The sequence below is a fragment of the Mesocricetus auratus genome, unplaced genomic scaffold (assembly GCF_017639785.1).
Source record: "Mesocricetus auratus isolate SY011 unplaced genomic scaffold, BCM_Maur_2.0 Super-Scaffold_100007, whole genome shotgun sequence".
Lineage (NCBI taxonomy): Eukaryota > Metazoa > Chordata > Mammalia > Rodentia > Cricetidae > Mesocricetus > Mesocricetus auratus.
The window spans coordinates 47,328,398-47,339,899 of record NW_024429191.1 but is presented as its reverse complement, the minus strand read 5'-3'; the positions used below and the strand labels follow the sequence as shown (position 1 = coordinate 47,339,899).

The 11,502-nt window shown below is 50.7% G+C and overlaps 2 protein-coding genes across 2 annotated transcripts in view; one reads left to right on the top strand and one right to left on the bottom strand.

The window, feature by feature from the left end:
- Positions 1–770: 770 nt before the first annotated feature.
- Positions 771–2,042, bottom strand: LOC121141373 (glyceraldehyde-3-phosphate dehydrogenase). The gene has a single exon (XM_040748916.1). It carries the CDS (start codon positions 1,968–1,970, stop codon positions 969–971), a length of 1,002 nt encoding a protein of 333 aa, XP_040604850.1. The 5' UTR covers positions 1,971–2,042; the 3' UTR covers positions 771–968.
- Positions 2,043–9,867: 7,825 nt separating this feature from the next.
- Ntn1 (netrin 1) overlaps positions 9,868–11,502 on the top strand; it is a 186,961-nt gene continuing 185,326 nt past the window's right edge. Inside the window, exon 1 of the mRNA XM_040748911.1 lies at positions 9,868–9,951. The gene's annotated coding sequence lies outside the window, so the exon portion shown is untranslated. The remainder of the gene's footprint in view (positions 9,952–11,502) is intronic.

The following is an 11,502-nucleotide window of genomic DNA, read 5'->3' as shown; positions in this document are numbered from 1 at the left end:
GGAAAGATGGCTCAGAGGCTAAGAGTACTGGCTGCTCTTCCAAAGGTCCTGAGTTCAATTCCCAGCAACCACAGGGTGGCTCAGAACCATCTGTAATGAGATCTGGTGCCCTCTTCTGGTGTGCATGCAGGCAGAACACTGTGTACATAATAAATATATCTTTAAAATAAAAGGCACTCTTGTGAAAAGACCTCAGACTTGGAGAACATATGTACAACAGCCACTTGACAATTAGAATATGTAAGATACCTCACAAATCAGGAAGTTAAATGTTTAAATGTTTGGGGAGGGAGCCTAAAATAGGCATGATGGCCCAGGACTTCGAGTAAATCCCAATTTAGGGCAGTGGTTGGGGAGGGACTTGGTAAGCAGGGAGTGGCCTGGCTTCTGGGGACTTGCAGAGACCTTGGGTCACCCTGTAGATGGAGACAAGGACCTTCCCCTGCTGAGTGAACTCAGTCACCGCCGGCCTCCCCTGTGCTAACTAGGTGGTCAGTAGGGAGACTGGGTGATCCTAATGACAATGTTGCATTGGGAGGTGTCCTGCTCATGGCCAGCAGGATTTGGAGACCTCGCATAGTCACAACAGTGCATCAGACTAAAGCAATGACCCATGTGTACCCTCCATCCCACTCTCCTTGACCTGAATCCCACAGGCTGCCTCAAACTCAGGATCCTCCCGCCTCAGGAAACTGAGCACTGGGACTATAGCCGTGCACCATCATACACAATACACTTGTTTTTTTTTTTTTTTTTTTTTTTTTTTTTTGACGGGTCTAGTGAACTTTATTGATGGTATTCAAGAGAGCAGGGCTCCCTAAGCCCCTCCTTTATTCTGGGGGTCTGGGATGGAAACTGTGAGGGAGATGACCAGTGTGGGGGTTGGTGGACAGGGACTGCTCAGCAGCCAGGGCCTCTCTCTTGCTTGAGTCCTTGCTGGGGTGGATGGATGATCCAGGGTGGGTCTCTTACTCCTTGGAGGCCATGTAGGCCATGAGGTCCACCACCCTGTTGCTGTAGCCGAATTCATTGTCATACCAGGAGATGAGCTTTACGAAGTTGTCATTGAGAGCAATGCCAGCCCCAGCATCAAAGGTGGAAGAGTGGGAGTCACTGTTGAAGTCGCAGGAGACAACCTGGTCCTCGGTGTAGCCCAGGATGCCCTTCAGTGGGCCCTCGGATGCCTGCTTCACCACCTTCTTGATGTCTTCATACTTGGCAGCTTTCTCCAGGCGACATGTGAGATCCACGACGGACACGTTGGGGGTAGGAACACGGAAGGCCATGCCAGTGAGCTTCCCGTTCAGCTCTGGGATGACCTTGCCCACAGCCTTGGCAGCACCAGTGGATGCAGGGATGATGTTCTGGGCAGCCCCACGGCCATCACGCCACAGCTTCCCGGAGGGGCCATCCACAGTCTTCTGGGTGGCCGTGATGGCATGGACCGTGGTCATGAGTCCTTCCACAATGCCAAAGTTGTCATGGATGACCTTGGCCAGGGGGGCTAAGCAGTTGGTGGTGCAGGATGCATTGCTGACAATCTTGAGGGAGTTGTCATACTTGTCATGGTTCACACCCATCACAAACATGGGGGCATCAGCAGAAGGTGCGGAGATGATGACCCTCTTGGCTCCACCCTTCAAGTGGGCCCCAGCCTTCTCCATGGTGGTGAAGACGCCAGTAGACTCCACAACATACTCGGCACCAGCATCACCCCATTTGATGTTGGTGGGATCTCGCTCCTGGAAGATGGTGATGGCCTTCCCGTTGATGACAAGCTTCCCGTTCTCAGCCTTGACTGTGCCTTTGAACTTGCCATGGGTAGAGTCATACTGGAACATGTAGACCATGTAGTTGAGGTCAATGAAGGGGTCATTGATGGCAACAATGTCCACTTTGCCAGAAGTGAAGGCAGCCCTGGTAACCAGGCGTCCAATACGGCCAAATCCGTTCACTCCGACCTTCACCATTGTGTCTCAGGAACGGGGCTGGCACTGCACGAAGAGATGCGGCTGCGTCTAGAACAGGGAGGAGCAGAGAGCCCACAATACACTTGTTAATGTATTTAATTACATGATTGAATGGCGGTTCTAATAGCCAGTAGTAATCGAAATAAATGATATTGCCTATTGTCTCCAACAATGTTTATGATGTTTTTAGAAAAAAACTGCTAATATATTGGGGGCAGAAATAACAAGTAGTGTTTTTTTGCCTAGTGAATAATAAAGTCATTATTTAGGAACGTGTTAAATTTCAGTTGGAGTGCCCAAACCTAGTGGTGCACACTTTTAGTCCCAGCACTCAGGAGGAAGAGGCAGCAGGATCTCCGTGTTCAAGGCCAGCCTGGTCTACAGAATGAGTTCCAGGATAGCCAGAGCTATACAGAGAAACCCTGTTTCGGAAAAAAAAAATTCATTTGGAGCTGAGTGAAATGTTAAGGTGAAGAACCTTAGTGTAAATGCAGTGTGATGGAGTGTAAATGGAGACTGTCTCCACTAGGGGGTGCTAGTATTTTAGAAAGAGGAATATCTGGCTGACCTCAGACCCAGCTCCTGGCCATCTAGTCCCTTCTACCGACTCAGGGCCTTTCCACACTCTGGTCAGGAGGGAAAGTTAGGCTTTGGTGTACTAAGAGCCCCGCCTTGGCCAACTGGGGTAACCAGATCACAGAAGAGCACCCAGGACTCTAGTTCTGAGCCCAGGCTGTGCTCACATCTTTCTTTGACTGATGGACAGCCAAGTCTCACAGGATGGCCTCTGATGAAATCTGAGGAAGGCCACTAGCCTTCTGCAAAGTTTTCCCACTGTGTTCCTCACCGGAGTCAATTGTTGGCAAGTTGCTTCCTCTCTCTCTCTCTCTCTCTCTCTCTCTCTCTCTCTCTCTCTCTCTCTCTCTCTCTGTGTGAGTGTTGATGTGACAGTCAGAGCTGCTAAAGTCTGTAGCGCCCTGAGTCCTCTCAGGATAGAAGAGGACCCAGCAGGTAGAGTGAGCCCACGTCAGCCATTCCCACTCACCCCAGCCCGACCACGCCAGGACCCCAGTCCCTCCCACCACCACTTCCTTCCTGCTTGCAAAGGAGCAACTCTGAAGGCGCTCGAGAGGCTGTGTGACCGGGTGGCACAGTCACGACCCGCACGGCTGAGCGCACAATGTTTCCTCACCAAAGCAGAGCCCCGACAAGCTATGCAGAAAACCCAGCCTAAGCAACTCCTTAACACAAGGCCAGCAAATCATGGAACCCCGTTGCCTTTGTGAAAGGGAGAGAGGGACAGCCCTGACTTTAGGAGCTTGTTATTTAGACGTGACTCAGTCGGCTGCCCAGCCCATGGGAAGTACCCAGTGAGGCTCTACCGCTGTCAGCCGTTGGCACAAATGGCGGCAAATGAGAAAAGACTTACGCCATTCTTGCCTCCTTGCTCCCACTTCCTTTTTCACGCCTCTGTTTTTATCTGAGGAGTTAGCCTCTTTTCTCCCTTTTTAAAGTCTGTACTCTGGCTGGGGATGTAGCTCAGCGGAAGAGCACATGCCGGGATGCAGCAAGCCTGCCCTCATCGCAGGCAGAGCAGCAGCATCCAAAGCAGCTGACAAAGAAAACAACTTTTCCTGACCATCTCTTGTCCTTCCAGGCTCCTCAGGTGCAGTGGCAAAGTGACTTTGTCTTTTTACACGCACCCAACCCGTGTTACCATTGACACCGTGACTTTTTATCTTTGTGGGGGCTCTGCTGCAGGGCTGAGGGGCACAGTCCCGAAGTCAGATTCCCTGTGTCCAAATGCTGGTTCTGAAGCTTTGCAGCTCTGTGACTTCCGGGGGGACACTTAATCGCCTTATGACTCAGTGCCCTCATTTGTGAAATGAGGACAGTAGGCATGAGAAGCACGGTCCTGGTCCAGCTCTTAGACGGGACACATAGCAAGTCAACAAGCGCTAACTGCTCCTCTGGCTTCTTTATCTCACCAGGCCGTCTCTGGATTGTAGCCTTCACCTGCTTTGTCCTAGCCGCTGGGGAAATTGTTCTTTCTATTCTCTTCACCCAATTAATACTTCCTCAAGCCTCAAGTTTCAACTTAAATGGCACTTCCTCAATTGTGACCAGAGTCGCAATCCCTATGGTTTCTATATATCTTTTTCTTTTTTAAGATTATATTTGTCTTCTGTGCATGCATGAGTGCCTATGTGCACATATGTGTACAGCTTGCGTGCCTAGTGCCCATGAAGGCCAGAAGAGACGATTCAATCCCCTGGAACTGGAGCTATGGGTGGTTGTGAGCCATCTTGTGGGTGCTGGGAACAGAACCCAGGTTCCTTTGCAAGAGCATTAAACACTCTTAACTGCAGAGCCATCTCTCCAGCCGCATCTCTCTATATATCCTTTTTACTTGTTTCTTTGATTGATTGATTTTTTTTGGACAAAGTTTCTTCCATTCTGAAACTCATTCTATAGACCAGGCTGGCCTCAAACTCAGAGATCCTACTCCCAAGAGCTGGGTAAATGTGTGTGACACCACCACCCGGCTCTATGTATGCTTCTTGTACTGCTTATCTGAGTTGCAGTCGCAGAGATGTTTATGCTATTGTTTATTAAATGCCTGCCTTTCCCTCTAGGCTTGTAGCTTGATGAGCACACAACTGTATTTGCTCGGTTCTGTGCCCATGGAGCCTGACACACCAAGAGAGTCAATAAATGTCTACACACTAAATAAACCATATAGGCCAACAAGCTGCTAGTGCATGGGTGGATGCCTGGGTGAGAAACCATCTGAACTGAGACTTGAATAGCAGCAATAGAGAGTCACAGTCACAGTTTTCCAATCCTTTTGCTTGTTGATGGGCTTTGGTCCCTCCGCTGCCCTTTTTAGATCAGAGGGTCTGGGAGAGAATTCTTGAATGTCTGACTCCCTGCTGTGGGTGACCAGATGGCCCAGAGATGTCAACTGGCTAAAGTGATAGAATGTGTAGGGAGGATGAGAGACACTCTGGGCTGGGTCCACTAGCACAGTTAAATTCCAGGAATACCAGTGAGGGGATCAGGCCATGTCATACCTGCCTTGCAAGACAAACAAGCCTCGAATTGAGGTGGGGGCAGTGGGAAGGGATATGTCACAACGGCACGAGAAAAGGAGGGCCAGATGTACAGACCGGAAAATGCCTCAGTGCAGCTGGAGATGAGCACAATGAACTGAGCCCCGTGAACAAGCCTATACCTGCCAGCGCGTCAGGAACCCTGTCCGAGGAAGCTGGGCTCACTAGCCTTGCTCCTGAGAAGGCACCGCAAGAATAGCTTGTGATTGACATGCCGAGCACATAGAGTGCAGGAAAGTCTCCCAGACCAGCGTCCTGGCCCCGGTTGCGAAAATCGGGATTATGTCTGTGCCGATTTACTTCCCAGCAGATTGTGCATGAAATTGACAGGCAAATGAGGGAAGACGTTCAGCTTAAGAGGCCCTCCTTCTGAAGCCCTCTTTGAGTGCCAGCTCTAGCCCCAGACAAGTGTGTTTGGGTAGGCTAGAGAGAAACTAAATGCCTTTTATAAGTCCAGATCCGAGCAGAGCAAATGGCACCCTTGCTAGGAATGCCCACGCAATTTTGATCATGAACTACTAGTGCCCAATGGAGAGTCTATTGTTCAGTTGGAAATGTGTGGGGAAGTGGTTTTGGCCGCAACAGTGGTGGCGGCGGTGGTGGTGTCACCACTTCTATTTAGTAGCTAGGGAAAAGAAGTGCCAGGTGCCTACCATGTAGGGGACAGTCAGGCACAACAGAGCTGGCCCTTTTCCTGTAGCTTTTAAAATACTACGCTAATCATCTTGCATATTAAAAAAAATCACTGGTAGGAGAAGCTCAACTTTGTCTTGGAATGCACATTTGTTTTGTTCTCACAATGTTAATACACATTAACATTCCCAACAAAGCAATCTGACCAAACATTGTGACCACTTTGAAAAACCATGTTGCTTATGGCAATGCTACGCAAGGGGCTTGGATCACACCTCTACCAGTCTTTGTTACTGTGGTCTCCCTGGTCATCCCACACACAGACGCAAGCATTTACCCACTTCCTTGTGCCATCTTACATCCTTGTGCCCAGACACTTACATAACATTTCACTGTGTGTGGCTTTTTCTTCTATCCCTAGTAAGATGTTTTGGTTGACTTGGAAGAGGACAGTGTGAATGTCGGAAGGCTATATCATCTATAAATGTCATTGCAGAATGATCACGGCGTCTGTTTATAAAATGAAGGGTGACTACGGGAGATCTCCGGTGTGGGTGGCTGCAAGGTGCTTGGGGTAGTTAGTACAAAGCAACCAAGGAGCTGAGCGCTGCTTGGGCTGTAAGACCTTGATCTGTAGACTGGTTTACTCTGCATTAAATACAACTTTTCCCAGCGAGAAAAAAGTTACTGCATTAGAAGTGATGTTGCTATATATAACTCACAGATGAACCATAGGTACAGCACTGGCGAACCACACACATCATCTACAAAAACCCAGCGTTTACTGTACTGGAGGTCCGGGGAGGGGACTTGTTGCCCGAAGTGGTGCGCCTGCGCCACCTAGTGGACCGTGGGAAAGCAGCCTCAGGTCTTTGCAGACAACTACTCCACACTATGATATTAATTCGTGAACTACAAAATTTTTAGACATAGACCCACTTATCCCTACATAGCATGTGAGGAAACTAAGGAAAAAGAAAACTAGTGACTTGAGCGGTTCAGCGAGTTAGTGAGAGGCAAGGCTTGGATTTGAAGCCTCGTGGTAAGTTGCTCACAGCGAACACTGCTATGACCTGGCTGCTGCCACAGGAAACACTATTCTGACACAAAGATCACACTGAGTCTGTAAAGAGGCCTTCCGTTGGCCCTGGAAATCTTTGCACTAAGGTGCAAGGAGGGTATTGAGCTCTTGTAGAAGATCTCGGGACTCTGGGATGACAAAATCCACCAATTATTCTGTAAGGTTCATGAGTACAGGCCCTGAATCACTTCTGTGTAGCCAGTGCTTATCCTATGTGTGGATTAAGTGGAATAAGTATTATTTAACATTTATATTGAGATAAAAATCCATATACCACCCAATTCATTCATTGAAAGTGTACAATTCATTGGTGTTCAGTAAATTCCCAGAATTGGGCAACCATCGTAAACACTGCCTTTCATTGCTTCAGAGCAAACATCATCACGCCCATTAGTGGTCCTTTCCTTTTCCTTCTACCAGCTCCTTGCCTGAGCAGCCACTAATCTATTTTCTGTCTCTGTCGATTCGTCCATTCTGAGTATCCCGTTACAAATGAAACCATGTAATGTATGTATGGTCTTCTGTGACTGCTTCTTCCACTTAGCGTAGGCATTTCATGGAGCGTACATCAATCATTTCATTTCATGGTGGAATAATATGCCATTATACGGTTATATCATGCTTTCACTCCAATATTTTCTTGTTGGATGTCTGGGTTGTGTAAAGCCCATGAACAAGCGAACAATGTGAGGGGTTGGAGAGGGGCTCTGTAGTTAAGTGTGATTAGTGCTCTTGCACAGCTCCCAAGTATGCTGCCCAGCACCCAGACTTGAGCAGCTGACAACTGTTGTGACACCAGCTTTAGAGGATCCAATGCCCTCTTGTGGCCTCCAAGGACAAGCAGGCACCCTCACATAATACATACAAAAAAATAAACAGTTGGCCGTGGTAGTTCATGTCTTTAATCCCAGCACTTGGGACGAAGAGGCAGGCAGATCTCTGTGAACTTGAGGCCATCCTGGTCTACAGATCAAGTTCCAGGACAATCGGGGATATACATACATAGTCCCTGAGACCCACATAGGTTAGAATCAACTTCCAAAGTTGTCTTCTAACTTCCACATTCATTTTGTGCAGAGCTCTCTCTCTCTCTCTCTCTCTCTCTCTCTCTCTCTCTATATATATATATATATATATATATATATATATATATATAACTTTAAAGAGAAAGAAAGAAGACAGCATTGAGGAGGCTGAGGCAGGAAGACTCCCATAAGTCTGAGGGCAGCTTGGACTACATGATGAGTTCCAGACAAAGACAGACATTTGATAGACAGAGTAGGAAAGAAAGTAAATATGGTGGTACACAGCATAAGCTCAGGACTCAGGATCCTGAAGCAGGGGATTCTGGGACTGCCTGGGATACATAGTGAGACTGTCTTAAACAAAAGAATAAGGGGAGGGAAGGGGTGGGAGGAAACTAGGGGTCTGGGGGTTCAGTTCAGCAGCTGAGCACATGTGTAGCACCCTGAAGCCTCAGTGACCCCCAGGGGGGGAAGGATAAGGGGTGTGACCCAATGGGTATGGTAATGAACACCTGGTCCCAGCACCAGCCCTTGAGAGACAGTGGCAAGGTCACCCACAAATTTGAGGTCAGCCTGAACTGCATAGTGAATTTAAGGCTAGCCAGGGTTCCATAGCAAGACTCTATCCCAAAATTTAAAAGAGTCTAATCTAAAACCTGAGGGAAACATCTGCAACTAAAAGCCAAAGACAGTGCTTCAGCGACTAGTAACGTACAATCACACCTCGTCAAGCTTCCTGGTCCTCTGCTGTGTTTTAGTCACTGCGGAAAGCAAGGGCGTCAATGTCTTTCTGATTGGTTGCTAACAACGTCCCTGTTTTACAGTGGGTGAAAGGCCGAGTCTCTCTCTAGCCCTGTATCTAACTAGGGACCTGCTAACAGAGAAGTGTAAAGACCCAAAAGGTCGCAGAGGTACAGTGATGCACACCTCTAATTCTGCACTCTGGGGGAGGGGGCGGGTGCGGGACCCTGGGGTACAGGTCAGAGCGGAGCTACATAGCAAGACAGTCTTGTTCCCAGAGATGCACACCCTTAATCCCAGCACCTGGGGGAAGCAGAGACAGGTGAATCTCTGTGAGTTTGAGACCAGTCTGATTCACATACCTACGGAGCTCCAAGCCAGCCAGGGTTACATAGTGAGCCCCTGTCTCAAACAACAGAAAGTTCACTATGTAAGCTCCCTTCTGCGAAGGTTATCACAGGAGCATTTATTTCAAGGGCACAAGAAACTAATCACAACACAGAACTCGGGACGCGGAAGGCTGGTATGCCGTAAGGAACGAAGGCAAAAAGAAAAGTTAATAACGCAGTATGAAGTCTCAGTGAATAATTATTGATATAGAAGGCCTACAGTGCAAAATTTTAATAATGCCCTGAAACTCAAATTCTAGTTGAGCTCTGGCCACTGTTTTTCGGGTGCTAGTGTCCGGTGTGAACCGCCTAAGGTACCCAAGGCTTTGAGACTGGTCAGTAGAAAGGTATAGTGCTCTCCAGAGCAATGTGGAGCGCCTTCCTCCTTCTCTCAGGTGATCTTAAATTCCTCTTTTCAGAGGTGTAAATAACCCATTTCCAAGAGTCAATGGCGACAATTCTCCATCTCTTTAGTCATTTAAATGGCAATTACTGAAGGTAGACCAGCTAGCCACCTTGCATCAGAGGTGCAGTTAACTTGACTTGAAGCGACGGCTGGGGGGCATAAATTGCACGTCCTCGGACAAGTCGGTCTGCCAGCCCATGCTCATCCCTAGCTTTTGGCCAGACACCAGATTTCTCCAGTTCAATTCTCAGACCAACTCGACGCTAAGGTGAATGGCTGACTTTCTCTTGGACAGTCTTCCTTGACTGTCCGAGTTCCTCCATAGCCCCCAGTGTCACTGAAGCCAACGCGGCAGGTCGCAGGACGAGAGCGAGTCATTGAGATTCTGGCAGCGCTCACCCGGTACCAGCGTGACCGGGTGAGTGAGGAGCCGCAAGGGCCGGGCAGGCGTGACACCACCTGGCGGAACCTGGGGGAAGAGTCTTAAAAGAGGGCGCTCCTCTGCTCCCGGCGCAATCCAGCAGGATCCACCGAGAACTCGCTTCCCTCCACTGCCCAGCGTGTCCCCGTGCCCCCGCCCCCGCTCCTCGCAGGTAAGTGTCACGGCAGTGGGGGCAGTTTAGCGAATGTCCCGCTCTGGATAGCTCTGGCTGGGGTTGCGGTCAGAGGGTGGCGCCCAAGTTTTGGAAGGCCTCGGAGGACAGCTTCGGTATGCACTGCCTGCCAACGCGGGGTTGGAGGGGGTGGCCCGGAGCTGGGGCCGTCTGGAGGCGGCCACCCGGGGCGGTGCACGGATTCAGCCGCCCGCCCGCAGCAGGAAGCACGCCCCAGCCACAGCCCGGTGCACTTGGTGCGCTCTGGCAGCAGCGATGCCCACCAGCCTCAGCCTGCTCCGGGCCGCGACCCCGGCTCTACGCCTGCCCGCCCGCCCGCTCGCCCCGCGGTCGCTCACGGTCACGCCGGCAGGTCGCGCTCGGCGTCTGGCCAAGCCTGCCCGAGTCCCGCCGCGCCCGCCCGCCCCTCGGGCCACCCCGCCCGGCCCTCTCCGCGCTGCGCCCCTCGCAGTCCCCATCTCCGGCCGCTCGCTATTTTCACACCTCCCAGTGGCCCGGCCTGGGCGCCTGATTCAGTGCTTAGTAATTAATTTGGCGTTTCAGAATGGTCAGCGGGCTGGATAATGGGCGCATTCATACCCCGGGCTAATCTGAACAGAGGTGGGAAGAAAGGCTTTCACAGACAGAAAATGCCATTCGCCGAGCGCTCAAAGGGGCTGTCACTCCCAGAATAAATCGCCGCCGCGCCCGCCGGCTCCTCTGCCCATTTCCATACAGCCCCGGCCCGCGCCTCGGACCCGCTGGCCTCTGCCTGTGCGCCCGGGAATCCCTCGCCGAGGTCCTTCGACGGGAAAGTCGAGCGAGAGCTGGACCCAGGCTCAGGCCGAAGCGGCTCGGGAAACAGGAAGCCGGGGTTAAGGGCACCGGGGACAAAGAGCTAGATTAGAAAAACCAAGTGTGGTGCTAGAAGGAGGAGCTGCTAATTTAACACAAGGATGTTAAAGCCAGGTCTCTGGGATCACCGGTCTAAAACCCGTTCGCAAAAGCATTGGTGGGTGCCCGAGGTCATAACGCGAGATCCTAGGTATCCTGAATTGCGAGTGGATGAAAAGATTGTAGAAACAGGGCCGGGCTGATGCAACCCCGACCAGAGTCAGACTTTATTTTGGGTCCTTCGTCCCGGGGGGCGCAGTAATTCACGAGGCATCTATACTACTCATTACTTCTCCCTGGACCATAGGATCCTCTCGGGGCTGGAGGCTTTTTCCTTAAATGGTTTCTTAACTCAGAACAGCCCCCACTTTGACCCCCCAAAGCCTACTGGTCTGAATGTTGGAGCCCTTCCCTGGTAGCACCCCCTGCATTCTGGTGGAGCGGGATCCTGCGTTCTGGTCGCAGCTCAAAATGCCCACACAGCAAGTCTCTGGAGAGGGCCGAGCTGGCGTTGCTCCATCCAGAGTGAGGCTCCTGGGAAGACTTTCCTGAGGACAGGGCTTGTTGTGTGTTCACCTGGCTGGGCAGATTTGGCCCTGAGGTGCTGGCTCCTTCAGAGGTTGGACCTGCAAAGAGAGCGCTGGGAGGAAGGGGGAG